The sequence below is a fragment of the Eschrichtius robustus genome, chromosome 1 (assembly GCF_028021215.1).
Source record: "Eschrichtius robustus isolate mEscRob2 chromosome 1, mEscRob2.pri, whole genome shotgun sequence".
In the NCBI taxonomy this organism is placed as follows: Eukaryota; Metazoa; Chordata; class Mammalia; order Artiodactyla; family Eschrichtiidae; genus Eschrichtius; species Eschrichtius robustus.
In genome coordinates, this window is record NC_090824.1 from 127,752,935 (window position 1) to 127,780,925 (window position 27,991).

The 27,991-nt window shown below is 47.6% G+C and overlaps 2 protein-coding genes and 1 long non-coding RNA gene across 10 annotated transcripts in view; 2 read left to right on the forward strand and 1 right to left on the reverse strand.

The window, feature by feature from the left end:
- Positions 1–1,498, forward strand: part of ZWILCH (zwilch kinetochore protein) — a 38,724-nt gene extending 37,226 nt beyond the window's left edge. For both annotated transcript variants that reach the window (XM_068554201.1, XM_068554211.1), the window contains exon 19: positions 68–1,498. The gene's annotated coding sequence lies outside the window, so the exon portion shown is untranslated. The remainder of the gene's footprint in view (positions 1–67) is intronic.
- On the reverse strand, positions 7–17,741 carry LCTL (lactase like). 6 transcript variants are annotated; one of them, XM_068554150.1, is made up of 15 exons: positions 17,452–17,541; positions 16,472–16,530; positions 11,807–12,008; positions 11,233–11,396; positions 10,543–10,630; positions 10,123–10,232; positions 9,355–9,483; positions 9,156–9,251; positions 7,730–7,784; positions 7,473–7,634; positions 3,985–4,259; positions 3,131–3,257; positions 2,758–2,957; positions 1,811–1,874; positions 7–347 (listed from the first exon to the last, which is right to left on the reverse strand). In XM_068554150.1, exons 2-15 carry the CDS (start codon positions 16,508–16,510, stop codon positions 232–234), a joined length of 1,827 nt encoding a protein of 608 aa, XP_068410251.1. In that variant the 5' UTR covers positions 16,511–16,530; positions 17,452–17,541; the 3' UTR covers positions 7–231. The 6 variants fall into 6 exon arrangements, with proteins under 6 accessions (XP_068410251.1, XP_068410280.1, XP_068410290.1 ...); XM_068554179.1 differs by lacking the exon at positions 11,807–12,008 and adding an exon at positions 13,034–13,156 and having other exon boundaries at positions 17,452–17,468; XM_068554189.1 differs by lacking the exons at positions 11,807–12,008; positions 16,472–16,530 and adding an exon at positions 13,034–13,156 and having other exon boundaries at positions 17,452–17,516.
- LOC137771205 (uncharacterized) lies at positions 17,651–27,991 on the forward strand. 2 transcript variants are annotated; one of them, XR_011075338.1, is made up of 4 exons: positions 17,651–17,748; positions 18,802–18,938; positions 25,194–25,409; positions 27,880–27,991. It is a non-coding gene; the product is annotated as an uncharacterized lncRNA (long non-coding RNA). The 2 variants fall into 2 exon arrangements; XR_011075337.1 differs by lacking the exon at positions 27,880–27,991 and having other exon boundaries at positions 25,194–26,740.

Below are 27,991 nucleotides of genomic sequence, written 5' to 3' on the forward strand. Positions count from 1 at the left end.
GGGTGAGATTACAGGTGATTTTTATTTCATTTACGCTTATTTTTATTTTCTAATTCTTCAATCTCAGCTCAAGCCAAAAAAAAGAGAGAGAGAGAGAGGTGGTGGGAAGGTAATTATCACAGAACCTGAAAACAGATGTATGTAAACCTTCGAAGGAGAAAAAGGAAGATCCTGAAGAAGATCCCGAAGGTTCTCTGTGAAAGATGCAGCTACAAAATGGATGACCCGGTCTCAGCTCAGGCTCCGCAGCAGAAGCATCAGGAGAACTGCAGCGATCAGTATACAGAGGGTGCAGACTGTAGGTACCAAGATCTCCGTCATGATCTGCATGTAACTTAGAAAAGGCTCTGCGGAGGGGGAGAGAGCAACATGGCAGATGAGAATGTGGTCATTTTGGCGAATGCAGCTTCATACTGAAAGCTTCAGCTGTCTGGATAAACTTGGAAAATGGCATCATCACACTTGCTAATTATTCTCATTTGCTATAAAAGAGAACCTGGTAAATTAAATGTTATAAAAAAAATTATGTGAGGGCTTTGTAAGATATTTCAGAAAATATGGATTAAGAATGCTTAAATTTGGGTCTTCCATAGGTAATGTAATAAAGTCTAAATGTATGTCAATGCTAGTGCTTACTCAGAATATTAGCAGCCATATTCCTGTTTCTATAATTCTCTTTGGGGGGGATTTAGGAAAGAAAATTCCTTGGAAAACATTTGCATCCTTTCAAAAATGTTTATTGTATATCTTAAGAAGTATAGGAATTTCTGCATTGAAAATTTTTATGGTCATTCTTAACACAGCTAAACAGTCTTTAAGAGTTAAATGATAAGCATATTTCACGTGCGTTAACATTGTAGTGGACATTTACGAAATACCTGCTTTTAAGTTTTGTGCCAGGCGCCCTTGGTTACCGAGATAAATAAGGCACAGGCCCAATTCTCATGGAGCTCATGGGCTCAACAGTAAATTCTACATCATGTCTCTACATTAAGTTTATTTTAGTTTAATGGAATATACATCTTTAATATTTGCCTGATTATTTAGATGAGGGGGGAGGGGACAGTGGTATATTGGCCTGTAAAAATAGTTGAATTGGTAGGATTTGGTCTAGCATTTTCCACCTCTGATACCACATGGAAGATGAATTCATTAAAACAGGAAGTGTATTTCTCTGGTTGCCCTTATATAGAGAGAAAGACAAAATTCAAAGAAACAAATGATATGCGTTGGCATTTCTTGATGCATGATTACATCCTGGTTATTCTACACCTCTGATCCTTTTAGATCCTATTGCATTAGAAATGCCTTCTGTGAGAGCAGGGACCTTGTTGTTTATTGCTATGTCCCCAGGGCTTAAAACACCCTTGAGTCAATAGTGACTGCTTCATAATTACTTGCTGAATGAGTGAATATAATATCTAGAGTGTTTGATTTTTCTTCATTCCATTTGGTATAATGGTTGAATTTCTCCCTCCTTCCAACAAAGCCCACTATAACACAATAGTAGATTTATAAATTTACAGTATGATTCAGAATCAAACTAGAGTAGATAAATTTATAAATAGTAGGTTTATAAATTTACAGTATGATTCAGAATCAAACTAGAGTAGATATTTCTTTTTCATGGTAGATTTTTAAAAAATTTTAAGTGCTGATAGAAATTTGACATTGCTTCAAAGTAAAGGAAAGTCCATTTCTAATCATGCGGTTTTGGAAGATTGACTTAAGGTGGGTCCACATTTTGAGATTTTGGTAATACCATTACATATGTAATTACATGGTTTAATTATCAAAGAATTAAACTCACCTGCAGCAAGCATCTGGTTGTTGATAGAGCAGGTTTCCAAGGCTTTGAGGTACCAACTTTCCACCTAATAAAAACCCACTTGATAAGTTGTCTTAAACGAGTTTTTTGCTGTTTGAAATCATGTTTGGAATAATATGGGGTAAGAAATATATTTTTTTAATCTGCTCGTAGTTTAAATCAGTTAATAGTTATTGAATGCCTATGTGCATCATTGTGAGGGAGCCAAAGAACAGAGTTTTTATTCTTGAGCTTATAATCTAGCTATCTTTTTCTAATAATGCAATTACTGTCTTTTCTAGTAACGCAAAACTAGTGAATACCTGATTGTTATCAGTCACTGCTTCTATTTATAGTCCCACTAGGCTCACTCTAAAGAATGTTGATAAACAAATGAGATTTTTTTGAAAATTAAGATACTCTAAATTACAACTTATATTCCCTGCCATTAGGTGCAGCAGCATACAGAATAGAGAGCTGATAGAAAAATTTGTAGGTTATTGAAAATGGGAGGTTTTAAAGGATTTTTTTTATTATTACTTTTAATCTCATTTTGGAACCAGTGCATTTGTATCACTGTACAATTTGGTGGGAAAAGAAGTGAAGATTATATATGGTCATTATATATTCAATTTACTTAACTTTTCATGTATGTTGAAGAATAGGTAGTATTTGTTTGCATTAAGATACAACATTTAGGATAACATTTAAATCACAGTTTCTGTTGACTGTCATAACCTGAAGTAAACAGGACTCCTGCATAACCCTAGTCTGCCCTTAAGGCTCTGTGTGCTAGGATTGCATTTTACAGTTTCCTTACCCCATTCTAAGCAAATAAGCAGAGAGGTGGTGAAAGGGGAAGAAACAATGGGCCCACTTGCCAAACTCTGCACCCCAGCTGCCTAGCTCTTCCAAAATCCAGAATGAGTAACACTGATAATTATTCCTACCTCTCGAGGATTGGGAAACCCATTGGCAGCAATAATCTTCTTGTAATATTCAACTGAAGCCTTTGGATAGCGCGGCCTATTTTTCTTGTTGAAATCGACATAGTAGAATCCGTATCTATCTGAGTATCCTCTCTCCCATTCAAACTTATCCAACAGAGACCAGGAAGTATACCCTTTTATATTAGCACCATCTTTGATAGCTGCAAAGACATTCCATTTTTAATATATTTCATTTTCTTGGAAGAATAGTATTGCGAAGATAATCTTAAATGTCTTCATCTATGAGATCTAGAAACACGTTTTAGTCAATCGTGTATTATCAAATTTTGCCCAAGTTAAATAGGAAGATATGTGAAGACGGTTTGTATCTCACCTTTTAGCATTTCATTTGTGTATCCTTTAAGGTATTGAATTCTCCACTCATCACATAATTGGGCACAGTGTAATTTCTGAGATGCCCCATTTTCTGTCACATATATGGGTGGATTGCCGTATTGAGTCTGAAAGGAATCATGGGAACACATATTGAAGGCTGCCATATTCTAATTGGTTGTGTTTAGCGTTTAGTAGATGCCAGTTAACATGTTTATTTAGAGATGAATGTAGGCAACAGGCAAGTTCATATAGAAGAATATATTTCTTGACACAGCATCATTTTAGAGAAAACATGCTTCAGGTCTTGTTCTTTCCCACATATTCCAGTACAGGTGAGAAGAGCAGCAAAATAACTAAATATGAGATAAGAATTTTAAAGTTTTATATATAAATATGTATATAATATATACACATATACATAATCATATGAAATATGTGCATATTATATTACATGAATATAATTTATATAATGTATAACAACCATGTATATGATCTATATATATGATTATTCATAGTAGACATTCATCATTTTTTTTTTTTTTTTTTGGCCATGCCGTGCGGCATGCAGGATCTTACTTCCCTAACCAGGGATCGAACCCGTGCCCCTTGCAATGGAAGCACTGAGTCTTAACCACTGGACCACTAGAGAAGTCCACGTTAGTCTTTTTTGTTGTTTTCTTTCTTTCTTTCTTTCTTTTTTTTTTAGTCTTTCTTTAAGGCCTATATCGAGTAGCTTCTGAAGTATAAGTAACTGGGTTTTTAAATTAACTTTAAAATGTAGGCACCTGAGCTTATACTATAAGAACATGAATTCAGGTAAAAAAATGTCCTTTAGCTTAATGTAATAATCACCTGAGCAAAGTTGAGAAGCCTCCTAAATCCCCATGGCACAGAATGTAGCCATTTAGACCCCAGATCAGGCCAGTTTGGGTCAACCAGTTCAACTAGGTCACGATCGTTCCGGTAGCTGGGCCCCTGGCGAGAGGGGTAACTCCTTTCTGTGATGTACCAAGTCGTAAAGTGACCTAATCCCAAGAAATCAGAGGTGCCTTTAATGTAGCTCTTTTCCTGGAGTGAGAACACCGGTAACCTCGACATATCCAGGCCTTGCTCTGCACTCTTTCTTCCTAATGAGAGAAGAAAATAGCATTTAACCAAGTTTTATTTTCTCACAATCATTCTCTTGTCATGTACCATGATGATACTGGCATGTTGACATGAAAGCTGTTATCCAGATCCTGGGCTTTGGAATTCATCTGTGTGGAAATTACAACCTTAGCCTTTCAAACTGGAGTTTTGACATTTGAATGCTAGCCAAAAATTTTTAAGTTTATATTGCTTAAAAGTAATATTTTCACAGATTACTCAGTAACTTGTGTGTGGACAATTGTGTAGCTATCTGGAAAAAAGAACTAGGTTATTCCTTACATCAAAAATTGGTAATTTTGCTTGCCTCTGGGAAGGGAACTGGAGGCCAGTGGTAGCGTGGGGAGAGACACGGTCACGTTCAGGCCTTGTTGTAGTGTAAGCTAACATCACCTCTGCGTTGGGCAATGTTGTCCTATCTTTCAAAATTGTAAAAGTGTGTGTCCTTTCACCGAGCAATTCTAAATCTGCTTATCCTACACTTTACTCATGTAAAAGGATGTATGTACAAGGATCTTCATTACAGATGGAGTAGCAAAAGATTAGAAGCAACCTGAAGGTCTGTCAGGAGAGACTGGTTAAAAACATGATGGGATATCCATCAGTACCACACTATGCAGCCATGAGAATGAATGAGGCAGTGCTTCATACACCAACAAGGACGAGTGCCAAGACGGATGCTCAAGTGAAACAAAGATTCAGAGTGTTGCGTACATACAGTACATGCAAGTATATACACATACCGAGCAGCAGTGTTCTTGCTTACACGTGCACAATGCATCTCTGGAAGTGTACTTACTTCTGGGGAGGATAGGAGCAGTGGGCGGGGGAGGGAAGAAAGCTTAACTTTTTTCACTTTTTTGTACTTCAAAACATGTGAAACATGTCCTTGTATAATCCATGCAAAAAAAGTTTTAAATCAATGTATAAAGAGAAGTAACATTTTTATGAGTTGATCTAAAATGTAGCCATAAAAATGTTTCCAAAGAGACTGCTGGCTTAGATTAAATGAGTGAAAAGATTGTATTATTAAATTCCTTTAAATTATTAGCATGTTATTACTTTCAGTTACATGTAGTAACTTGAGAAAAACCACAGGAATTGTCACTGTAGTGTCTACTACAATAGCCACTCACCATATGTGGCTACTGGAATATGGCTAATGTGACTGCAGCTTCAACTCAGTCACACTGAAGGATTGAATTTTTAATTTTGTTTAATTTGAATTTGAATAGACACAAATGGCTACAGGCTATCATATTGAACAGCACAGATATAGGACATGCAGAACATTTCCATGATCACCAAAAGTTCTATTGGACAGCACTCGTCTAGAATTACCTTTCTTCATATATTTATTGTGAATGAAGGGGTGCTTCTGAGATGCCTGGAAGTAATTTGTGAATGAGATTTCAGGCAGAATGCTTTCACTACTAAAGAAAATATTAACTGTTTTATTTGTCAGTTATACTTAATAATGCTGAAACAAAAGAAAAAAGAAAAAGAAAAAACTACTTAGAGGATCCTTCTTTCCACATTGTATAAGGGAAAAATTGAGCTCTGTTCCCACTTGAATTATCATAGAGTTGGAGTTGGTGGGGTCTGGGATTATTGGCTTTAAGCCCAAGAATTGTTCTATGATAGGTAATCAGTTTGGCCTTTTAGTACAGTCTTGTAGCGCCTGCAGTGGCCTCTGAGGGTCCCAAGAGAGCAAACACAGCATGTGAATGATGGGGTGTGTCTGCAGGAATGTTCCATATGGGCACTGTCCCATCCTGAGGGCTTTTTCCTTACACATCTTGAGGAAATCATTCTCAAGATTTTGAGTGTATGTGTACAGAACATGTCACAGAACTGGTTATTGTCAAAAGATTTTTAGAGATTATTTTGTCTAATCCCTTCATTTTTAGGTGATAAGACTGAGACAGGACGAGGTGAAGCACCTTGCCCAGAATCACTCACTGGTTAGTGGCAGAGTTGGAATTAGAACTTGCTGCCTCCTATTCCAGACAAGTCTTGATAAATGGTGCTTTAGAAAGGGAAATTTTTGAAATGTTGAAACATTCTTAGTCAAACATCTAAAATAGCCTTCATGTGTGAGATATAGCCTATTTCACCATCATCCTTGTCTTTTTTAGGGAGGTGTGGGCTGATACCTCTAAATCACAGTTATATGTTTAGATTCATATGGCCAGACACTGCTGGTTGCCTACCCAATAGACCCATGCCTATCTTCTTCCATGCCCTCTTCTCTCATCCCCTTCCAAAGGGCCACATCCTTTCTGGGAGTCTTGACCCCTCCCCAGGCTCTGAGGCTCTAGCCCTGGTGGTCTAGGGCACCTTGGGGCATTTGACAATTCTGTCCCTTGAGGCACAGCGGGAAGTCAGCTGGGAGTAGACCGCTGTTTCCTGGGAAGATTTTCCTTGTTCTTAAAAACAGATATGATGGTACTATCCCCTTTTTTTCTGCCTCAGGGTGTTGATGTGTAAAGGTGATGCCTGGAGCTGCTACAGCCATCCTGTGGCCTTGGGGAATGGCTGATGAACTAGCTAAAAGTGCCAGAGTGGAAACATGGAATGAGTCTGGGTTCTCAAAGACAACCCTGAGGGCTGTATTAATTAGCTGTGGATTACCCCTTTCTGGATTTCAGGTGAGATGATAAATCCCTTACTTTTCAAGCCATTTTATTTGGAGTTTTCTGTTACGTGGCAGTTAAAAGCATCAAAATTAATACAGCCTTGTGAGCTCTGTCTTTATTCTCTTCTCTGACACTGTGGAAACTAGAGCTTGGAAAGTATTTCTCAAGTGGCAGAAAGAACCAGCAATAGGACTGACTCCACCCATGACTGTGTCTTTGACTTCTCACTCCTGCTTCACTACAGTTGGATGGAGTGGAGTGGGGAGGAGGAGACAGGAGAACAGAACACAAAAGAGAGCAGCCTAGAGAATTGCTAATTTTTTTCCCCTGGATTCTGAAATTCTCAATTTCCAGGTCTAGGAATTTGTTTGGATGTCCCCCACCCTCCCAGTTTGAATAACCAGTTCTAAATTCTTTGGGAGCTGGGTTAACCCTCGAGTGCCTCACCCAAACCGACCCAGTGTGTTCTTCTATCCCCCTGCCTTTTGGTCATTTCACTTGAGCTCAATACTGTTGCTGTGGTATCTGGAGTCTTAAAAACGTGACGTGGCTCACCGATATGGTCCTTCATGACTTGCGGGTAGTCACCGGCGTAAATGGGGTTGGCAAACCAGCCCAGGCAGAACTGTAGGTATCTCTCGGCAGCCTCTATGTCCTTGGGGTTACTTATGTCCACAGGTTCCCCCCAGTTGCAGTTTAATGAAATCCCCACCAGACCTTATAAGAAGAGAAAGAAAAGGGGGTGGCAGACAGAGTGACATTGCTCCTCTGGTCACCCGTCTGTTCTCAGCACACGTGGTGGCGGGGCTCACCTTGCTGCTTGCTGCGCCATGTGTTGTTGTAGGAGTGCCAGGCTTGGGCATGGGCCTGGAAGAGAAAGGAGTCCATCGGAGGTGCCTGCCTCATTCATTTCTCTCCTCCCTTTCAACCCAAGGTGGCCTTTCTCTCCTTCCTGACTCTAGAGATCATTTTAAGTCCTATCCTTTTCATGAGTCCAGCCTTGATTAGCCTAATCCATAGTCTCCCTTCCTCTGACCTCCATTTTCTTTGTGCTGTGGAGGAAACTTGCTCTAAATCTGGCATAAACACATAAGCCACCACTTTGTGTTATTTATTGTTTCTAAGATTTTTGCTCACGTATCTTGTTTTGTTCCTGGTTGTCCTCTGTAGTAACAAGGCAATGCTTTCAGCATAGGTGCTCAGGAAGTTAGGAAAATATAATACCAAGCATCCGGAACAGTCTTGAGAAACAGAATCCAAAATGTGCCAACCTGCCTTCTCTCCATATTCTCTCCCAGGGACCCACTGATATCTGCAGAGTCCTGCCCTTTAAATATTCACAGTTTAAGAAATCCTAAGCCAAATAGGGAAAGATGAGAAAGTTCTCTTACTGACGTGAATTTGAGGTATGTCCCCAGTGATCCCTTGCCTGCCCGCTTGATCAGATTGTTCACCTTCTGTGGAGAGCCCATTGGGGCCATCATGCCTCACACCCCTGTTCCCCAATCATCATCACCTGGACCCTCATGTATGTCCTGGAATGTGACCAATCCCCTCCCCTGCTTCTCAAGCCTTTCCAGTAGCCTTGTAATTCACCCGTCGTTATCTCCTCTCAATGTCCCCCTCAATTTCTGCCCTAACTGAGCCTGACTGCCCCTAAAGACCGCAGCCACGGCAGCTCTTTCCAGCAGACGCTATTTTTTCCCCTCACACCCCACATACCTTAGGAGAGTGTCTGCCTTGCTCTTTGTGGCTGCTTCCAAATGATTTCTCCTTCCTCCTTCAAAAACTCCAGGTCCTCTGAAGTCCATGCTATCAGACAAGCACTCCTAACCCCTTCCTGCTGCTGTCCTTCACCAACCTCCACTTACGTCTGCTCAGTCACTGAAGATGTTCGCCCCTAGCTCACTGTCATCCCCCCACTTCCTCCTGTCACCATGCCTCACAAAAGAGTTTAGACCTGTAGGTGACAAGTTTTCACATGCATGTGCTCCAGCCCTTTGGCTAGATTGCAAGCTCTAGGGAGCAGTCACGGTGTCGTCTGGGCTGCCGTGTCCAGCAGAGTCCTGGATGACAGGACACCACCTCGTAGATCCTCATGGAAGGGAAGGGGACCATGTTAAGGTGACGTGGCAGAGGACTGGGCTCAGACTCGGGCCCTGGGGTGGGCTTAGCTGTCGCTGGGACTCACCCTTCCACCTTGAACCCAGCCTTCACTCCCGGAAGGACCCACTTCACCTTAATGACGTGATGTGCCGCCTTGTACAGGCCCGTGCCATGGAGCTTCAGGCCAGGTGCGTGGTGGCCCGTCTCATAGCCTTTTTCTGCCATTGTCTGCAGGGATGGCAAGTGGGGACCACAGGACCCGTGAGAAGTGACAGGGTACACTCCTGCCTGGAAAGTGGGTTTTCCCACCTGGAGGGGGGGCCTTGCTTACCCGAGGATCACTGAAGGTGACCCAGTGCTTCACCCGGTCCCCAAAGGCCTCGAAGCATAGGCTGGCGTAATCACTGAAGTAGTTGGCCGTGCTCACGTTCTGCCACCCACCATACTTGACCTGGAGCAGCTGCAAACAGAGGGGTGGAGAGAGAAGCAGGTGCCCCAGCCCTCTAAAGCATTGATAGTACCCATCTTCTCCCCATCACCTCCCTGAAGCCAATGACCTCCCACCACCCTGTGTCACAGAGAGGTACATAAGTGGCTCCTCTGCCAGCTGGGCCGTGATCTCCACAGAGCCTTGTTGAACGAATGAAAAAACTGCTTGAATAGTGATGTCTAACTGTGAGGTTCTTAAGCATGTTGAGGCTTTATGGAAATCGCTTGGGAGGGGGCGCTCGTATATGAGCACATACGGTTCTAACAACCTGGGGGAGAAAAGGCTAAACAAACTCGCTCATTATTCCATCAACTCTTACTCAAAAGATGCTTCTTTCTTTATAGTCTGAGTTGTCATTTCCAGGCCAAATGTTTTGGAAAACATCAAAATCTGCGCTTACCACTTATTGCAAACATCAGTTAAACCAGTGGGACCTCCCTGCCGTGGGTAAGTTGGGAGATTTCTTCTTCACTCCGTGCCATCTTCCTGTCCCGAGCCAGAGCCCAGACCCCAGCCTTTGCCCCCACCTTGGCAACCCCAAGTGCCCAGATCAGGCTCCCTCCTGCTGAGCTGAGCGCCCCTTGGGCCTCTGAGCCCGCGCGGCCTCACCTGTGGGAGATCCCAGTGGTGCAGGGTCACGATGGGGGTGATGTTACTCTTCAGAAGGGCGTCAATGAAGTCACTGTAGAATTGGATCCCCTTCTTGTTCACCCCGTCAGCTGAAGGCGAAATAAAAGGGGGGGACTTGATGAGAAAGGATCTTGGTCTTGACCTTCTGAAGTGCACTATTCCTAGGACCTGGAGCTTTCTGTAGGCCTGAAGGCGCCCTCAGCCCACCAGCACTCGGGTCTCAGATGGTGGAATAGCTACTCCTGGGAGCCCAGCTACCTGCAGAACCCGTGAGAGCTGCTGCTGGGGAAACCGTGCTCATGGGCTGTTCTCCCCGCCCAGGACTCTGTGGTGTCCCCACAAAGCCAACACGGCCAAAAGGGGCCGCTCGTGGGCTGGGGCGGTGTGGCCTTAGCTCACCTCGGACACCCGTGGGCAGGAGCCGGGGCCAGGACAGGGAGAACCGGTAGTGGCTGACGTGCAGCTCCCTCAGCAGAGCGACGTCCTCCTGTGCAGACAGGGGTGGGTGCAGGGCAGGGTCAGCGGGACCCCACCAGGGCTCCTCCTGTACGTACTCCTCATCTACGCAGCAGGCGTGACGCCACCTGCCCCCGCTTCCTCCTGGGGCTATGCCAGGAGTCAAGTAAAATGCAGGCTATGAGGATGCTTTGAGAAATCCATCAGGGTGATGGATCCCCAATCCAGAGAGGAAAGTGGGTGCTGAGCAAAGGGACAGAGGATGAGCTGGTCCCGCTCTCCCCACAGGGGGCCCATTCCCATGCGGGGACCAGGGCTTCAGGCTACTGTGGCCTGTAGGCCCTGGGGTCATGGCCTCAGCCCTTCAGCTGCCCATCGCTTAGACTAAGGCACTGGCTCAGGTGGGGCCCAGCTTTCCTTTCCTCCTTCATCCACCTTCCCACATCCTGGCACTCCCTCCCCAAGCCCCAGTCACCACCGACCCCCCCGCCCCGGCTTGGCTGCACTGGGATTGGGGATGTTTAGCAGAGCACTTGGTTGACATTGTCACTTGGGTTCCCCCAATATGTCTGTCACCTCCCAACTCTCCCTAGGTGATGCTCAATCATACACACACGTGCACCCATCACTCACCTGGACCTTGTAGTAGCCGTTACAGGCCACGTCTGCAGTCTCCTCCCCAAGTACATTCCCTTTCCCGCTGTGCGTGAAGGTGTCCCAGATGCTGGGCCCTTTCCCGTCCTGGTCCCAGGCGCCCTCAGTCTGGAAGGCGGAACTGCCCACGCCCCAGGAGAAGCCTGCAAATGGAGACCCCAAGTTGGGCTCTGAGTCCCCTCCCACTCCCCACCCAGGACTGGGACCCTGGGCTGTGCCCCCCAGGCCACAAGGTGAGCCCCCTCCCCAGCAGCCTGCCCTGTCTCCCTAGGAGTGGGAGCATGTGTGGTAGGGCGGGGGGAGGGGGGAGACACAATACGTTAAAAGCATTTATCTGCACCATTTTAGCTCTGATTTGCATTTACTATCTATACAGTAACTTTAAAAAGAATCTGTTAGGAACTTCTTTTATTTCGGAACAACTACATGGGGTTATTTTCCCCATCCTACCTATAAGGAAGCTAAAACACCAAACTCCTTGACAAGTCAGCCAAGGTAGGCAAGCTGACAGACAAATGGACAGACGGACAGACCAACGGAGGAGTGGACATACCAAGTGGGAAGGTTCCATAGTAGAAGGAGGCCTCTTCTAGGGATTCCTTCCTGGTGGCCCCCAGCCTGGACACCAGCAGTAGCACCCACCAAAGAGTGACAGCCCTCACTGGCTTCATGGCACCCGGCTCTCCCCCATACCCGAGAAAGCACATCTGACAGGTGTAGGCCCATGCAGCCAGGGCTTGGGGGGCAGATCCTGGCTTGGGGAAAAAGGAGGGGAGGAGGTGGGACGAGGTGGAGGCACAGTTATCTAGAGAAGCGTTGGCTCTTCTGGGGTCAGCTAGTCCTTGGCTTTGCTGGGACCCACCAGCACAGGCTGAGGCTGGGCTCCAGATATGATTCCCAAGTTAAACACTAAGGAGGACAAAGACCGGGCATGGGGAGCTCTGGGTCTGATAGGCAACGCTTCAAACCACCCCTGTCCCTGTCTTATGGGGGAGACCCAGCCTATACCCTGTGATGGCCTCAGTCTGATGGGGAAACCACTCTGCCTTAGGGACGCTCCAGTCTGATGGGGCTGGCAGGACAGCCCACAGAGCCCCTGCAGCACCCCACCTACACACTGTGGCCTGTGCACAGAGAGAGACACCTCCGCAAGCCGGGGGTCACGAGCAGGGTCACCATCCCAGGGTCTTCTGTCCTAAGGGTCAGGGCAATTCCCTTCCCCTGGGCTCCCCTCTCTGATGCCAGCCTAGCCAGCTTACCCAGGATTGTCCTCGGTCCCAGACACCCCCAGAGTAGCAGCTGGTGGCCAGAGCACTGTCAGACTGAGCCCCCCAGGGCCTGTGCGCCCCCCCCAAGAGCAGAGCCCTCAGCCCAGCGAAGGCTCTGGTTGGGGGCGTGACCAGTGGCCTAACCCCCCTACAAAGAGCTTCAATAGCCCCAATTCAGTGGGGAGGGCAGGAATGCTGAGCTGGCCAGCGGGGCCTGAGTCAGCAGCCAGGCAGCTTGGCCCTGGGCCCGGGGCATCCAGTTGGCCCCCTCCCAGGGTAGAGGAGCAGTGACCCAGTCCCCTGGTCCCTTCTGGGCCCAGTGTGCCGCCTTCAGCCCATCTTAGCCTATGAAACTCCAGGTTGTGGCCGGGCAGGGAGTAGTGTGTGTGGGCATCTGTCACTGTGTCCACCCCTTCCTGCTGCCAGAGAAAGTTCACTGTAGGAGGTAAATATGGTTTTCCCACATCACCCTCCTCTCTTTGGATCCCTCATTCATTCCTTCACTCACTCACTCATTGAATCACAACTGTCTGGGGAATTCCCTGGCGGTCCAGTGGTTAGGACTCGGCGCTTTCACTGCTGTGGGCCCGGGTCGATAGAGCCCTGGTCCAGGAGCTAATATCCCACAAGCCTCCCTGCATAGCCAAAAAAAAAAAAGAAGGTATATTAAAAAAAAAAATCACGAGTGGCAGCTAGATCACACCCTCCCTGGAAGCTCAGCGCCTCCTGCTCCCCACCCAGGCTGCCAAGGAGGTCCCCCACTGTGCTTCCTTCACTATGGTGCCCTCACCTCTCCATATCCCCCCCCCACTTGAGGTTCCCTGCATCTCACTCAACCTCCAGCCTCCCTGCCTTCAGCTAAGCCCCGCTGTAGCTCCTTAACGGGGCAGGTCTTATCACCCCTTTGTAGTTGATTAATTTCTTTCTGCCAGAGTGAGGTGGGACTTGGTCTGAGTCCTCCAGGGGTTGGGGATCTTGCGGGACAGGGAGGCCAGAGGGGGTGTGAAAGTGAGGTGGTTTTAAGCGCTGTGCAAAAATCAAATCAAATCAATAAATAAAAATAAACACTGTGCCAGGGATCAGGGCTCTAATGGAAGGATGGACAGAACACTGTAGAGGCGCAGGGAGGTAGGGCTGGCTTCAGAGGGAGGGGACATTGGACAAGATACTTGAAGGATGTGGAAGCACTCGCTAGATGGCATGGAGCACGGAGGGCATGGGAACTGACAGAGGGAACAGCATGAGCAAAGGCTCTGAGGTGTGTTTGGGGACCTGGCAGCTTGGTATCTTCTCTCCTCTTGCATCTGTTCTACCGTGACCAGGCAGGGCTGTGTCCTCAGGTGAGCAGACCACTGGACGTCACCCTCGCGGCCACCTCTTCTGTGGGTGGACTGCCGTGAGAGTCCAAGGCCAGTGGTGCGGTATTCGCACTGGTGCTGCTACCTGCCCTGCCAGGCCTGTGGGCCCTGGGGACTCTGCTCTCCAGGTTGAGGTTGGCAGGAAACATAAAACTTTAAGACCTGATGTCATCTCTGAAAAATGCCCCCTTCGCTCAGAGCCAGGGGCCTAGTGTTTGTGATGAGGGAGGGGCTCGTCAGCCCGGCCTGGCCAGGGGCTGCTTGGGGTCTGACTGCAGACCCGGTCTCCACCGTCTGATCCCCGTTCCCCACAGGCTCCAAGCTGGAAGCCTGGGCCTCACAGCTGGGTGACCACCACCCACCCTCACTCCTCCCAACCCCATCCCACTCCAGGGCTCCTTGGGCCCTGCTGGAGGCTTGGAGCAACGAGGGTAGAACCCTTCCCTTGGGTGGGTGGGGTGTCCTAAAGTCCCTGGAGGCCAGGCCTGGCTGAAGAGCAAGCGTGTTGCGGGATGGGTGGCCCTCTTTATCTTCCCCCTCTTCCCTCCCCACAAGGGGCTGCAGAGTGGGGGTCCCTCTGCCAGCAGCCTCTGTAGGGCCCAGGCCAGAGTCTAAGCTCTATGACTTTTAGGAAGGGACTTGGTAAAAGCAAAATGTCTGGTCTTCCGTCCAAGGCACAGGGGCGCAGTGGGTGTGGGTATGGGAGAGGCTCAGCTCAGCCCGCTCTGTACCTCTGGATCCTTCCGAGGGAATCGAGGGGCTGGCGTGGGAAGGACATTGGGGGTCCATGTCTCCAGGAACTGGCCATGGGCTCCAGTGACAGGCACTTCCTCTCTGGGACTGAGGCTCCCTATCTAGAATGAGAGCTACTATCCCTGCTGACACTGCAGGGCCCAGCCATTCTATTCCTTGGTCCTAGGAGCTAATCTTTCTCTCTCTGGAGAGGAAGGGGCCTCTAGGCCCCATCCAACCCTCACTTCTTCCCCCCAGCTCTGCAGCCCAACTCAGCCCTGCCCAGCCCGGAGCTAAGGGGACAAGTCCCAGGAGACAAAGTTTAGTGCCGTGTGACATTGGGCCAGCCACTACCCCTCTCTGGGCCTTCATTTCCTCCTCTAAGGAGGCTGGCTACCAGCTGTCTGGAGTCTTCCTCAGGTCTGGGTTCATTAAAGAGGTGACAGGCTGTTTTCAGGTTGTCTTGTCTCTGCAGGAGCCGGGCTGGGATGGAGGCAGGGGATTTGCAGGGATGAGAGTGGGGCTGGTTGAGCCCATCAGGGTGTTGTGTGTATGTGTGTGTGTGTGTGTGTGTGTGTGTGTGTGTGTGTGTGTGTGTCTCCTTTCTCTTGGGGAAAGGAGCCTATCCTGGGGTGCAGAGCTGTCCTGGGAAGCAGGAGTACAGGGTCAGGAGTGGGGTGCTTGGTTTATAAGGAGCACTATGGGCCTGAGTCAGACTTTCTCCTGAGTTTTCTTCTGAGGATGGAGCAGACAAGTCCTCTGTGACAAACCACTGGGAGAAGAGTGGGGGGAAAGGTGGGAGGGATGAGGAGAGTGGCCTGTAGAACAGAAGAGGGCGGTGGTTAGGATCAGAGTCTCTGGAGTCAAGTATATCTTTGAATCCCAGCTCAGTATCTGCCAGCTGAGTGTTCCATACAAGTTACTGAATTTCTCTGAGCCATTTTTCATATATAAAAGGGGATGACAGGGACTTCCCTGGTGGCACAGTGGTTAAGAATCCACCTGCCAACGCAGGGGACACGAGTTCGATCCCTGGTCCAGGAAGATCCCACATGCCGCGGAGCAACTAAGCCCGTGTGCCACAACTACTGAAGCCCACGCGCCTAGAGCCCGTGCTCTGCAACAAGAGAAACCACTGCAATGAGAAGCCCGCGCACCGCAACAGAGTAGCCCCCGCTCGCCGCAACTAGAGAAAGCCCACGCACAGCAACGAAGACCCAACACGGCCAAAACTAAATAAATGAATAAATAAATAAATACATGCTTGGAAAAAAAAAATGGGGATGACAATAGTGCCTGCTTCATAGGGTCATTTAAGCATTAAATGACATGATAGATGTAAATGCTTTATGCGGTGCCTGGCAGAGAGAAAAGCCCCAATAAACTATCGCCGTGGGAGTTCCCTGGTGGTCTAGTGGTTAGGATTTGGCGCTTTCACTACCGTGGCCCAGGTTCAATCCCTGGTCCCGGGACTGAGATCCTGCAAGCCACGTGGTGTGGCCAAAAAACAAAAACAAAAACAAAAAACTATCTCCATCATCAATGCCATCATATTGTGAAGGCTGAAATCCAGCTCTGCCACTCACAAGGGCTCTCTGGGCGAGGCACAGAGCCTCAGAGGGTAGACGCTCCCTGATGTTCTGACAAGGGGTTTCCATGATCAGAGAGCTTTGTCTGGGAGATGCCAAAATCCCTCTGTGCTGTGGGCTCTGCAGGAGCCAGGCCTCTCTGTCCGTTGAGGCCAAAGCTCCGCTCCCCAGAACACCAGTCACTGCCTGAGGGCAAGGTGCCTAGGGTGTCAGCAGATTTTGAGGGCTGCTGCTAGTTCTGGCTCTGTGAACAAAACCCAGGGCCTTTTACCTTCTGAGTGTTGATGGTCACTTCCAAGGTCCACTTCATTTCTCTGAGCACCCCCTACCCTGTATTATAAAAATGTGCAAACACACAGAAAAATGGAAAGTTTATACTGCCCACACTCTGTGCCCACCACTGAGACTATACTTGCTTTATCCCACGTCCATCCCTCTTTTCCTCTCTCCACCCAGCAATTCATCTTGCTTTTTGGATGCATTTCAAAAGTAAGCTGCGAGTGTCAGTTCACTTCACCCCTAAACCCTTCGGTAGGCATATCATTAACTATATTATGGTTCTTTTGTTTTCGAGGTAAAATTTGCTTGCAGTGAAACTCACAAATCTTAAATGCACGCTCTTCTGTGAGTTTTGACAAATGCAGTCATGTGTAACCAAACCACTGTTAAGATATGGAACATGAATTTGTTTCTTTCTAACTGAGTCATGCTGCATCTTTCTGAGGACTTTGGGGGAAATTCCCATGGGTCTCAGAAGCAGGAATCCATGTCATCTTCTTTCCCTCTGATTTCTGGCTGCTTGGAAATTCTGAGATATGTTTGTGGCCTGCTTCCAGCATGTGTACAGGACATGTTATGCATTTCTGTGTCATCTTACTCTCCCTTCTCTGCGATTTCCTTGTCTGTTATTTTTAAATCCTGCTGAGGTATATACAACTCTACAGGCTGGTTCTCAAATCCTTTTTTTGGAACAAGACTGAAGGAGTTCTGTATAATCATAGTGGAATTTTCAAGATATTTCAATGGTTTGTGGTGGCCAAATATGTGAAATTGAGGCTGTTCCAGTAAATCTGGAATGAATTGATACCCTATCCATAGAGTATGAACCTGTGTGTAGAGTATGCATGTGTACACACACATACACACACACACACAGTGTTGGAGGGCACACACACGAAGAATTCTTTTCTTGGTCCAGACACTGGCATTGGCAGTGAAACCATCAATTCCAAACCCAAAGAGCCCACTCACCAGTGGCGTTGCTGCCCGGGACCCCTGCAGGCAGAAGTTGGGGAGGGGATGGAGGTCTGAATAGTGGTCTTGGAGGGCTGGAACAAGCCGTGATGATGGTGACGTGTCTGGAACTAGGCTGCCCAGCCAGCCAGCGCTTCCCACCGGAGCACTTTGGTCTGGGCTCATCTGCTAGTGATTTCCCAGGTCCCGCCTCGCATTCTCTCCCCTCATTTGCGCTCGTGGGGAGCCCCTGGGCCAGCTGCCGAAGACCTCCCAGACAAGCCTTCAAGTTCCAGGTCATGAAGGGCGGCAAGGGTGAGGATGTGGGGTGGGGAGAGGGGAGGAGTTTCGGTAAAAATGGAGGAGAAGCCTCCTCAGCTTTTCTCTCCTCAGAACATTCTCTGAGTCTGTCTTCCAGAGCATCTGTGGCAGACCTCATTTCACTTCTATTTAGGAGACTGATTGGAGTCTGTCTCTTCACTTGACTCTAATCTTGTCTGTTTTTATCCAGCATTGCATACTAGTTGTTTAAGGAATGAAGGTTTTTTTTGGTTCGGTTTGGTTTTCCCTCATCCTTGCACAGAAGGTGTGAGAGCAAGCGCAAGGGATCATCCCTGGGCAGGGAGCAAGCAGGCTTGGTGGGGGAGGTCTGGGGTCCTGGTCTGACAGGTCTGACAGAGCTACGCAGAGCACATCACCTGGGATGAGGCGCCATCTTGGAAGAGGGGAGCCTGGGTCCTTCTACAGAGAGGGTCTCACGGAACCCTGCTGGCGACTCCCTCCTAAGGAGGAAGTACCCACAAATTCCAAACATGGGCTCAGAAGTTTTCTGAAACAATCGCCAGGGATCCAAAATTTCAAAGACAGTGAAAGATTCGAAGGCTTTTATATATTACGTATATAAATATAAATATATATATATATATATTTTTAAGTTTAAAAAACCATACAGAAAACATATGAATATATTCACATTGCAAAGAAATGGCAACCATCTCTGAAATATATGGAGTAAAAAAGGGTAAGGCCCTTTTCCTTGTTCCCTTTTCCCACCATCCCTCCCCCAGGTGGCCACTTCTGACAACTGACCACTGTCCCTCCCTGCATTTTCTCTGTATTTTCATGCAAATTGGGTACATAGAAGAGGTTTTGTTTGATGCTCTACATTAGCAGAGCTAGATTGGTAATATTGTTTGGCAACATGCTTTTTTTTTTCATTTTATAATATATGTTGGAGATCTTTCTGGATCAGTGCACCCAGCACTGCCTCATTCATTTTAATGCCTTCACAGCATTCCATTGTATAGATGTTCCATAACTGATCTAACCAGTCGCCTGTGGATGGACATTTTTTTTTTTTCTTTACAGTGCTTTGCTCTCACAAAGAATGCTGCAATGAATATGCCTGTTCATGTAACTTCATACCCGTGTGTGTATTCCTAAACGTGGAATTGCTGAGTCAATTGATCTTTCGATGGATGTTGCCAAGTGGTTTTTCTTTAGAGGTAACCTCATTCTTTTTAACTGAAGTATATTCAACACCAACATTTAACCAACATAACCAGTTAGAGATGAGATGGAACCGTGGCTCAGTATGTGGGAGTCAACACTGCTTTCTGCCCGTGGTTGGGGAAGGACTTGACTCTTGCTGGGAGCTCAGTGGCAAGAGGAGGGTATATTTGCTCTAGATAATCCCTGAGGAAACCATCATTGGTCAAGAGCTTTACAGTTTACAGAGTAGATTTCTGTGCATAATCAATCTCACTTAACCCTACTGAATGAGGAAGGGCCATGTTACTCATTTTCATCCCATTCTACAGATGAGAAAACAGAGGCTCGAAAGAGTCACACTCAAGTAACTGGCATGACCAGGGTCTGAGACTCCAACTTTCAGGTGTCTTTCCACTGTGTCAACAGCTTTCCCCTTTTTCTCTGGGTCCCTTCCTCTGCCTCTCCAATCCTTACACCAAATCCTCCCCAGACAATGCTGCCCTCAGGATCACCCCCAAATGCAACTCCTCGGGTTCCAATAAACCCAGGAATATGCAATGAGATTAGAAGTGGTTCCAATTGGCCTGGAACACATCCCTGAGGCTGTCCCAGTGGGAGAATTTATACCTTCTTATTGCTCAGACAGGCTCAAGGACAGATGTGAGGCCTGGACTCCTTCCTACCCAGCCCCTCAGCCCTCAGGGGCAGAAAATTAGTTACTTAAGTTTAGAGGATAAATAACTGGGAGGAAAAAGATGCATAAATGAATTCATGTGTAGAAAAGCAAAAGACCTAGTTTATAAAGGTGCCCACTCTTCATCAAACCGAACGTAAAAACACTCAGGACTTTTTTCAGGTCTTCATTTCCTCTTGCAGGCTCCTGTGTCACGTAAAACTTAAATACATTTGCATGCTTTTCTCCTGTTAATCTGCCTTTGTCAGTTTAATTTTCAGATCCATCCAGGGGCCCTAAGAGGGTCAGGAGAATTCTTCCCTCCCCTACAGTCCCCTGGTATTCACACACTTGTGTAATTTTTGTTTCCCCTTGAACCTGGGCTAGACCTAGTGACTCATTTCTAAGGAAGAGAATACAGCAGAAATGAGGGGAGGTCACTTCCAAGGTCAGGTCACAGGAGGACTGAGCGCTTCCCAGGTTGCTCACTTGCTCTGAGGAAAGCCAGCTGCCATGTTGTGAGATGTGCCACAGGGGGGCCCACGAGCTAAGGAACTGATGTCTCCCTCAAGAGCCAGCAAGGACCTGAGATTGCCAACAGCCATGTGAGTGAACTTGGAAGTGGATCTTCTAGCCAAGCTTTGGGATGACTGCAGCCCCAGGCAACTCCTAGATTGCAGCCTCCTGAGAGACCCTGGCCCAGAGGCACCCAGCCAAGCTGTGCCTGGATTCCTGAGCCACAGAAACCCTGAGATAATAAATTCTTGTTAATTAAGCCACTAAGTTTGAGGGTAACTGGCTACTCAGAAATAGGTAGCTAATACACATTCTACGGTCTATAGTTTCCTATTGCTGGATGTCTGGGCTGTGTTTAACTTCTCATTAATACAAAATCCACTTTAGTGAATATCTTCCTGTCCAACATGCCTTTTCTGAATTTAGGATCACTTCCAGAGGGTGATCCCAGCAAGGAGATAGTTGAGGCCAAGATTCCAATATGTATGGTTTTTCATAAGCATCCCCAAATTGCTGTCATCTAAGGAAGGGAGTGACCAAGTTGGGCCACCAGGAGCATCCAGGTCCCCGTTCCCACACGCCCTTGGCCACATCTTTCTTGGTCTTCCTGGTCATCTATGTCTCCAATAGCCATCAGGTAATGATAGCACTTTCCCCTCCTACCTCACAGGGTGGGCAACTTGAAATCAAAATCACGTGCATGAAAAGTCCCCCAGAGCCTGCACGGTGCTCTGAAGGCTGAGAGAGGTTAGGGTTTTTCTTAGAATCTCAGGATCTCTCAGAGCTCAGCCCCTTTCCGTTTCATAGAAGAGGAAGCAGGGACTCAGAATGGCCAGGGCTGTGCTCGGGGTCACACGGTAATTCACGGCAGGGCAGGGACAGGACAACGCAGGTCCTTTGCCTCCCTGTGTAGAGCTCCTCCTGACCTACTCAGTCTCCCAGCTTGCCTGAACCAAACATCCAGACAGAACCGGAGGTCTCTCTTTCAACCCCTAAGGACTCAGAAAATCTGCACATTTTACGAAAAGCTGGCCCCCAATCCTCCCTTCTTTTGCTGACCTGGCCACCCAACCAACCACCTCATCTCCATCCCACGTGGCTCTGCCCGGCTCGCTCCCACATCTCACGGCAGGGGGCCCTCAGCTCCCACCTCCTCCTCTCTCCAGGACCCCTCTCTTAGGCCATGAACCCCTGCCTGGGCTGTTTCCATCCCCTTGTCATTGTAGCCAAGAAAACAGGAAGTGTCTGAGTCACCCGCTGTCCCCTGGGCTTTAGCTGTCTGGGCCCGAGTTCTGGAGTCAGAGAAGGACAAGGAGGAAGCATGTTGGCCTCACAGAAGCCAAGACTGTCTGTGGAGCCCACGCATCCAGCACTGCCTTGCAGCTTGTGGGACCCCAAAGAGCCAGTGGTCCAGGGACTCCCCAGTTCTTGGGATGAAAGAAAGAGCACGCCCCTAAGACATGGAATTCTTGTGTTGGCTCTGCTTCCCACCAGCTGTGGGCCATGGGCTTGTCTGATGGTTCTCAAGCTTGGTTATATCTTAGAATCACCTGGGCTCCACCCCCAGAGATGCAGACAAAAAAAAAAAAAAAATTACTTGAGGCCTAAAAGGATGTCATTGTCCTTCAGTTAGGATTCTAGTGAGCTTCTGCCAGGCATCCAGGGCATTAGCATTCCAGGATCACCTTAGTCCAGTTTCAAGGCTGAAGAGCTCATGACTTACCCAGATAATCAAAGCCAGAGTGTAGAACTTGGGAAGGCCCGTTTGTTTCTGGTTCACCCTTATCCTTTCTTTTTTTTTTTCTTTTTGGCCGTGCCACGCAGCTTGTGGGATCTTAGTTCCCCAACCAGGGATTGAACCCTGGCCCTTGACAGTGAAGGTGCCGAGTCCTAACCACTGGACCGCCAGGGAATTCCCACCCTTACTCTTTTTTTTTTTTTTTTAGTTTTATTTATTTTTGGCTGTTCTTTTGTTGCTACGCGCAGGCTGCTCTTCGTTGCGGTGCACGGGCTTCTCATTGCGGTGGCTTCTCTTGTTGTGGAGCATGGGCTCTAGGCGCGCAGGCTTCAGGAGTTGTGGCGCAAGGGCTTAGCTGCTCTGCGGCATGTGGGATCTTCCTGGACCAGGGCTCGAACCCGTGTCCCCTGCACTGGCAGGTGGATTCTTAACCACTGCGCCACCAGGGAGGGAAGGGCCATGGCCAGTTTTTTTAAGTCGCCTTCATTAGCAAGGTGGGTCTGAGTCACCTAAATCTGCCTTTACGGAAAGTAAAATTCCTCTCCAATTCAATTCTAACATGATAGTGTTCCTACTATATTTTTTGATCCTATAACTGTATCCCATTTTTTTTAAACTGAAAAGATTATACTTAAAAAAAATGTACTTAGGGCTTCCCAGGTGGTGCAGTGGTTGAGAATCTGCCTGCCAATGCAGGGGACACGGGTTCGAGCCCTGGTCTGGGAAGATCCCAAGTGCCGCGGAGCAACTAGGCCCATGAGCCACAACTACTGAGCCTGCGCTTCTGGAGCCTGTGCTCTGCAACAAGAGAGGCCGCGATAGTGAGAGGCCCGCGCATCACGATGAAGAGTGGCCCCCGCTTGCCGCAGCTAGAGAAAGCCCTCGCACAGAAACGAAGACCCAACACAGCCAAAAATAAATAAATAAATAATTCTTTTAAAATAATAATAATAATAATAATTAATAAATAAATTTTTAAAAAAGTACTTATTTGCTTTTTCTGAAATAAAAAAAAAAATTCAAAACAACAATACCAATATGAATTAAAAAAAAAAAAATGCAGCCAGAGGCATCCATCCAGTATTGCCTGACGTGACGGCCCAGGTCTACGCAGTTCTTTGGGACCTCACTATAGTCTTTCCTCCGGCTCTTGTGGCTGTCCCAGCACAACACCTCTCCCCTCTAGCTAAAGGGCAACTGAAACTAGGGGTTTCCTTCTAGACTTTAAGTTCAGCTTGCAAATCTTGATATTCTCTTTATGTGCAGCAAATTTTAAGAACCTCCTTTGAGAGGTCTTGGAATAATGTTTGGTCCAGTGTATAAACTCAATCAAATATCTTAAAGTATTTTAAACTTTGTTCAAAAATGAGACTTCCTATTTCAGTACTCCATTTCTAACTTAACCAAGAAGAGCTTCCTTCCTGAGTACTAAGTAATCCTTATAAAACCAATTAAGTTAAACTCATTAAAAAAAAATCTAAATTAAATAATAGTAAAAGTTAAAATATGGTGAATTTAAAGTTCTCTTATAGGTTCTAGTATTGTATATAAACTCGTTAAGCGTTCAACTTAAAACCCTCAGTTTAAATTACTCAGTTTTACACTTTCAATGGTTAAAGGCCGTCACTCTAAAAGACCAAATTATCTTATACATTACAAGCATTATAAATACCGAACATATACAGATTACTTCTTAATATCAATGTCATGGTCAAGTACCCCGTATCTTTTTTTTTTTTTAATATTTATTTATTTATTTATTTTATTTTTGGCTGCATCAGGTCTTAGTTGTGGCATGCAGGATCTTTCATTGCGGTGCTCGGGCTTCTCTCTAGCTGTGGCGCGCGGGCTCTGTAGTTGCCGAGCACAGGCTTAGTTGCCCCGCGGCATGTGTGATCCTAGTTGCCGAACCAGGGATCGAACCTGCGTCCCCTGCATTGGAAGGCAGACTGCCAACCACTGGACCACCAGGGAAGTCCCAAGTAGCCCGTATCCTTGGTGCCAAATTTTACACACACTTCCCAGTTCTGGTGCAGCTCCCCTCTCAGGCTGATAACCTGATTGCATTTTGACTCTTAAACTGGGTGTGGTGGGCGGAATAATACCACTGCCCCAAAGTTGTCCATATCCTAACCATATTCACCCAGAACCTGTGAATATATAACTTACATGGCAAAAGGGACTTTACAGACGTGATTAAGTTAAGGATCTTGAGATGGGAGAGTAGCCTGCATTATCCAGGTGGGTCCAATGTAATCACAGGTCCTTATAAGAGAAACAGGGAGGCAGGAGAGTCAGAGGGGGAGTGGTGATAACAGAAGCAGAGGTTGGAGTGATGTGATTGCTGGCTGGCAGGGAGCCATGAGCCAGCATGGCTCTAGAAGCTGGAGGAGGTAAGGAGGCAGATTCTATCCTAGAGCCTCCAGCAGGAATGCAGCTCTGCAACACCTTGATTTTAGCCCTGTGAGACCCATTTGGGATTTGTGTTATCTGGGACTGTAAGTTAATAACTTGGTTTTGTTGTAAGCCACTAAGTTTGTGATAATTTGTTACAGCAGCAATAGGAAACTAATAACTCTATACAAATAGAATTTTTCATTTAGCCCTAAGGCCTCTGAATTCTATGTGACCCTAAGATGTTTAAATATCCATTCCATTGAACTTTAAGGACTTTGCCTCGTTCAGTGTGGCACTGACGTGTGATTGTTTTGGTTCATTTCTAATCAGAAGGCGTTCGCATCCTACAGCTGATAGTCTTAGGTTTCTGGAAGATGGGGTCTGCAGATACTGGGCTTCTTGATATTCAGGCACCTGAGGACAGTGTGAGAAGTCAGTTCTGGTGGCCATTTGATGAGACCAGTTCCCCCCATTCATTCCTCAAACACTCCCGGAACACCGTGCCGAGGGACGCGGTGGTGCAGGGGAGCGGGTCTGGACCCTTAAAGCACTCAGCTGTAGAGGGAGCTGCAGACAGTCATCCTGACATGGTGCGGTCAGAGCAGGGACAGCCAGTGTGCAGAACATTACCTAGCACAGAGGAGGGGGGGAGGAGGAGGTGGTCAGGGACTTGGAACACATGGGCTGAGAAGGGACAGCACAACAGGCTGTTTGAAATCGGGCCTGGCCAGGCTGGGAGACACAGAACCAATGGCGGTCATTTCCTTGGTGGGTAGGGGAGGTGGGTGAGGAGACCCAGGCTGGGGCTGGTGGACATCACGCTGGAGCCTGGTCCTTCCATCAGCTTGCACTCAGGTAAGCTGGGTTCCAGTCCTGGCCCTGTCTTGTGACCTCAGTTTCTTCATCAGAACAGTGTCATTCATGCTAGAATCTTCCTCTCCACAGGGAGGCAGGAGACCACCAGGAGGATGGAGGATGGCCTTTGTCCAGGAAGCTGGACTGCCAACTTCAGAAGATAAGCCGGGCCCCAGCCAGTGCAGCCACTGGGGGTCTGAGCCCACCACTCACCTCTGAGGAAGTCCCCTGCCTGCTTCCCACTCCTCAAGGCCCAGATCCAGGCCTCAACTGGCATTGATGACAAAACTGGCGACCCAGTGAAGGGTATGTGAGAAATAGGAGCCAGCTGCCATCCCCGGCTGAATGAGCCAGAATCTGGGAGTGGGGTGTGCATGTGTGTGGAGGGGTAGTTCTGGGAATCTGAACCCTAGAGGACCCTGGAGCCCCACTAAGGTTGAGAATCTCTGGGTTACAGGCCCAGGATTCGAGGCTGGGTCCACATGGGCTGACCCACCCCCTTTCACTGACAAGCACGCGCCTCACACCTGGCCTTCATTGTGGTAGCATTTTCCATGTGTGCCTTCCCACGGTGACTTTGGGGTTTGTGCATGGCTCCTACACACTCACACAGTCACACTAACAATGTTGTGTCACACAGACACATGGACTTGTTTTCTAAGGAGGGCTGCCAGAATGAGCAAATACAAATGTAGAACACCCAGTTAAATTTCAATTTCAGATGAGCAACTTACACTTTTTTAGCATAAGTATGTTCCAAGGATTGCATAGGACATATTTATACTAAAAATATCATTTGCTGTTTATCTGAAATAGAAGTGAACTGGGCATCCTGTATTTTACTCGTAGCCCTACTCCTTAGCCCTGAGGCACCTTCCTGGTTTTTCAGACACACTCACGCCCCCTGCAGACACACACTGATGCTGTAAGCTCAGTTAGGTGGTGGGCGCATCTCTGTGCCTCTGCCCTGGGAAATACCCAGCCTGAGCCCATCATCACTGGCTGAAGTACCCAGGGAGGCCTTGCAAAAATCTTCGGCCTTGAAATGGCCTTGAAGAGTGGGAATTAAGCCTGGAAGCTGTCCCCATGAAGTGGGCCAGGCTGGGAGAGGCCTGCCTCTGGGCTCTAAACTCCATTAAGCTCCCATGGAAGGGCGAGGGGGCCAGCTCCACCTCTCCCCTTCCCCGTCACCCCTCTGCACCTCCACCTAGGTCCGTAGTATGGTAGGAGGGCTCAAGATCAATGACGGTGAATCTGGAGGGTGTTTTGGAAACAGACATGGGGAGATAAGGATCACTCCAGTTGGCTCTGTCCCAGATTGAATCATCAAATCCAGGGCTTCCTTTGGCCCTGTTTTCCAGAAAGAAAGGCTGACAGCCTGCAGAGGGCACCCTCCTCCCACAGGTCCTAGAGCCCACCTCTCCATGGTGGCGGTGGTGGCAGTGGTCAGGGGTGATGGGGTGAGTTTGGGAGATAGGTCAGGCCCAAGAGGAGGACACTCACCCAGGTCTGAGGTTCTTAACCTGTGAGACCCATCACCCTCCTTCTAACATAAAGTATTGTGGGCGCCCCTTTTATCATCTTGAAAAGAAAGTCACAGATATTACAACCAATCCAGACACATAATTAAAAAACAAATATACTGCCTTAATTGTAAAGTAAAGGAGAAATTAAAAGAAAGTCATTGACAATAAAATAAAATTTTTTCAGTCTGTAATGTTTAAGCATCACTACACTAGGAAGACCTTGGCATGTTTAATGACCCCTGGCTTTAGCTATAAATAGAAGCATTAAGAACATGACAGGTGAAACGCAGGTGAATTCAGGGGTGTTGTTCTGGTGAGTCAAATACCTGACACAATTTTCTGAAAGAGGATATTTTTTGATAAAATTCCAAACTAAACAAAGTATGCACCTTCCCTTGATTTATGTAGTAGTTGCATTCCTAGAAAATTAGGTGTATGCTTTTAAAGCCGTACAACAAAACACTTTGTGTTTATATGTAAAACAGAGTTATGTTCTCAACTTGGAGATTTAGAAAGGTTTTTCACCAACTGGGGACCTGGGACAGTTTTTTGTTGCAGGACCATTTCCCTGCCCACTAACGGGGCCCCATGCCCCATCAGTGTGACAACCAACACACAAACCCACAGCTCTATAAAACCTGTCCTGGGGGCAGTATTTGCTCTCTGAGGACCAGCATCAGGAGGCCACGCAGGGAACCCAGAGCCCCGGCTTCCAGCTAGAGCCCCCTGCACCCCAGCCTGAGCTTACCCCACCCCCAGCTTACAAACACCCTCTGAACTCAGCTAGCCCTGGGGTCTGTGCTGAAGATGGTGGCCTTGGAGGTTGTTTGGGGTGGGAGGAGGGAGGCAAAGGTACAGGGTTGACTCAGCCTCTAGGTTAGCTTGCCTCCAGGGACTGTGCCTGGAGTGGGTCGGGGAGGTGACAGCCGTGTGTCAAATTTTGGACAGGGAGATGCAGCGCCCAGATCCTCCTTCTAGGAAGGACTTGCTGCCCCAGTGGTTGGGAGTACTGTCAGGCCTTCTGGGATGGCTCCAGCTGCCAAGAGCTGCTTCACTAAGGTTACAGCCCTTCCCAGGTGGCCCACGTCGCCTGACTCACTGAGGCAGGAATATAAAGGCCTGTCCATCTCAGCCCCACTCAGGACACCCCTCAAGGGCACATGTTCTCCAGAGTGCCCATGGGGTTGGATCTGCACCACAGCTCAACTTCTCCCTCTGCCCACACCCGGTTCTTCACCTCCCTTCCACAGGTGTTGATCCAAGGGCCTCCTTAATAAACACTCTGCACCTAAAGCTCCATCTTAAAGTCTTCTCAGAGAACCCAACCTGTGACACCTGGTAATGAGCGGCGCTGATGAATTG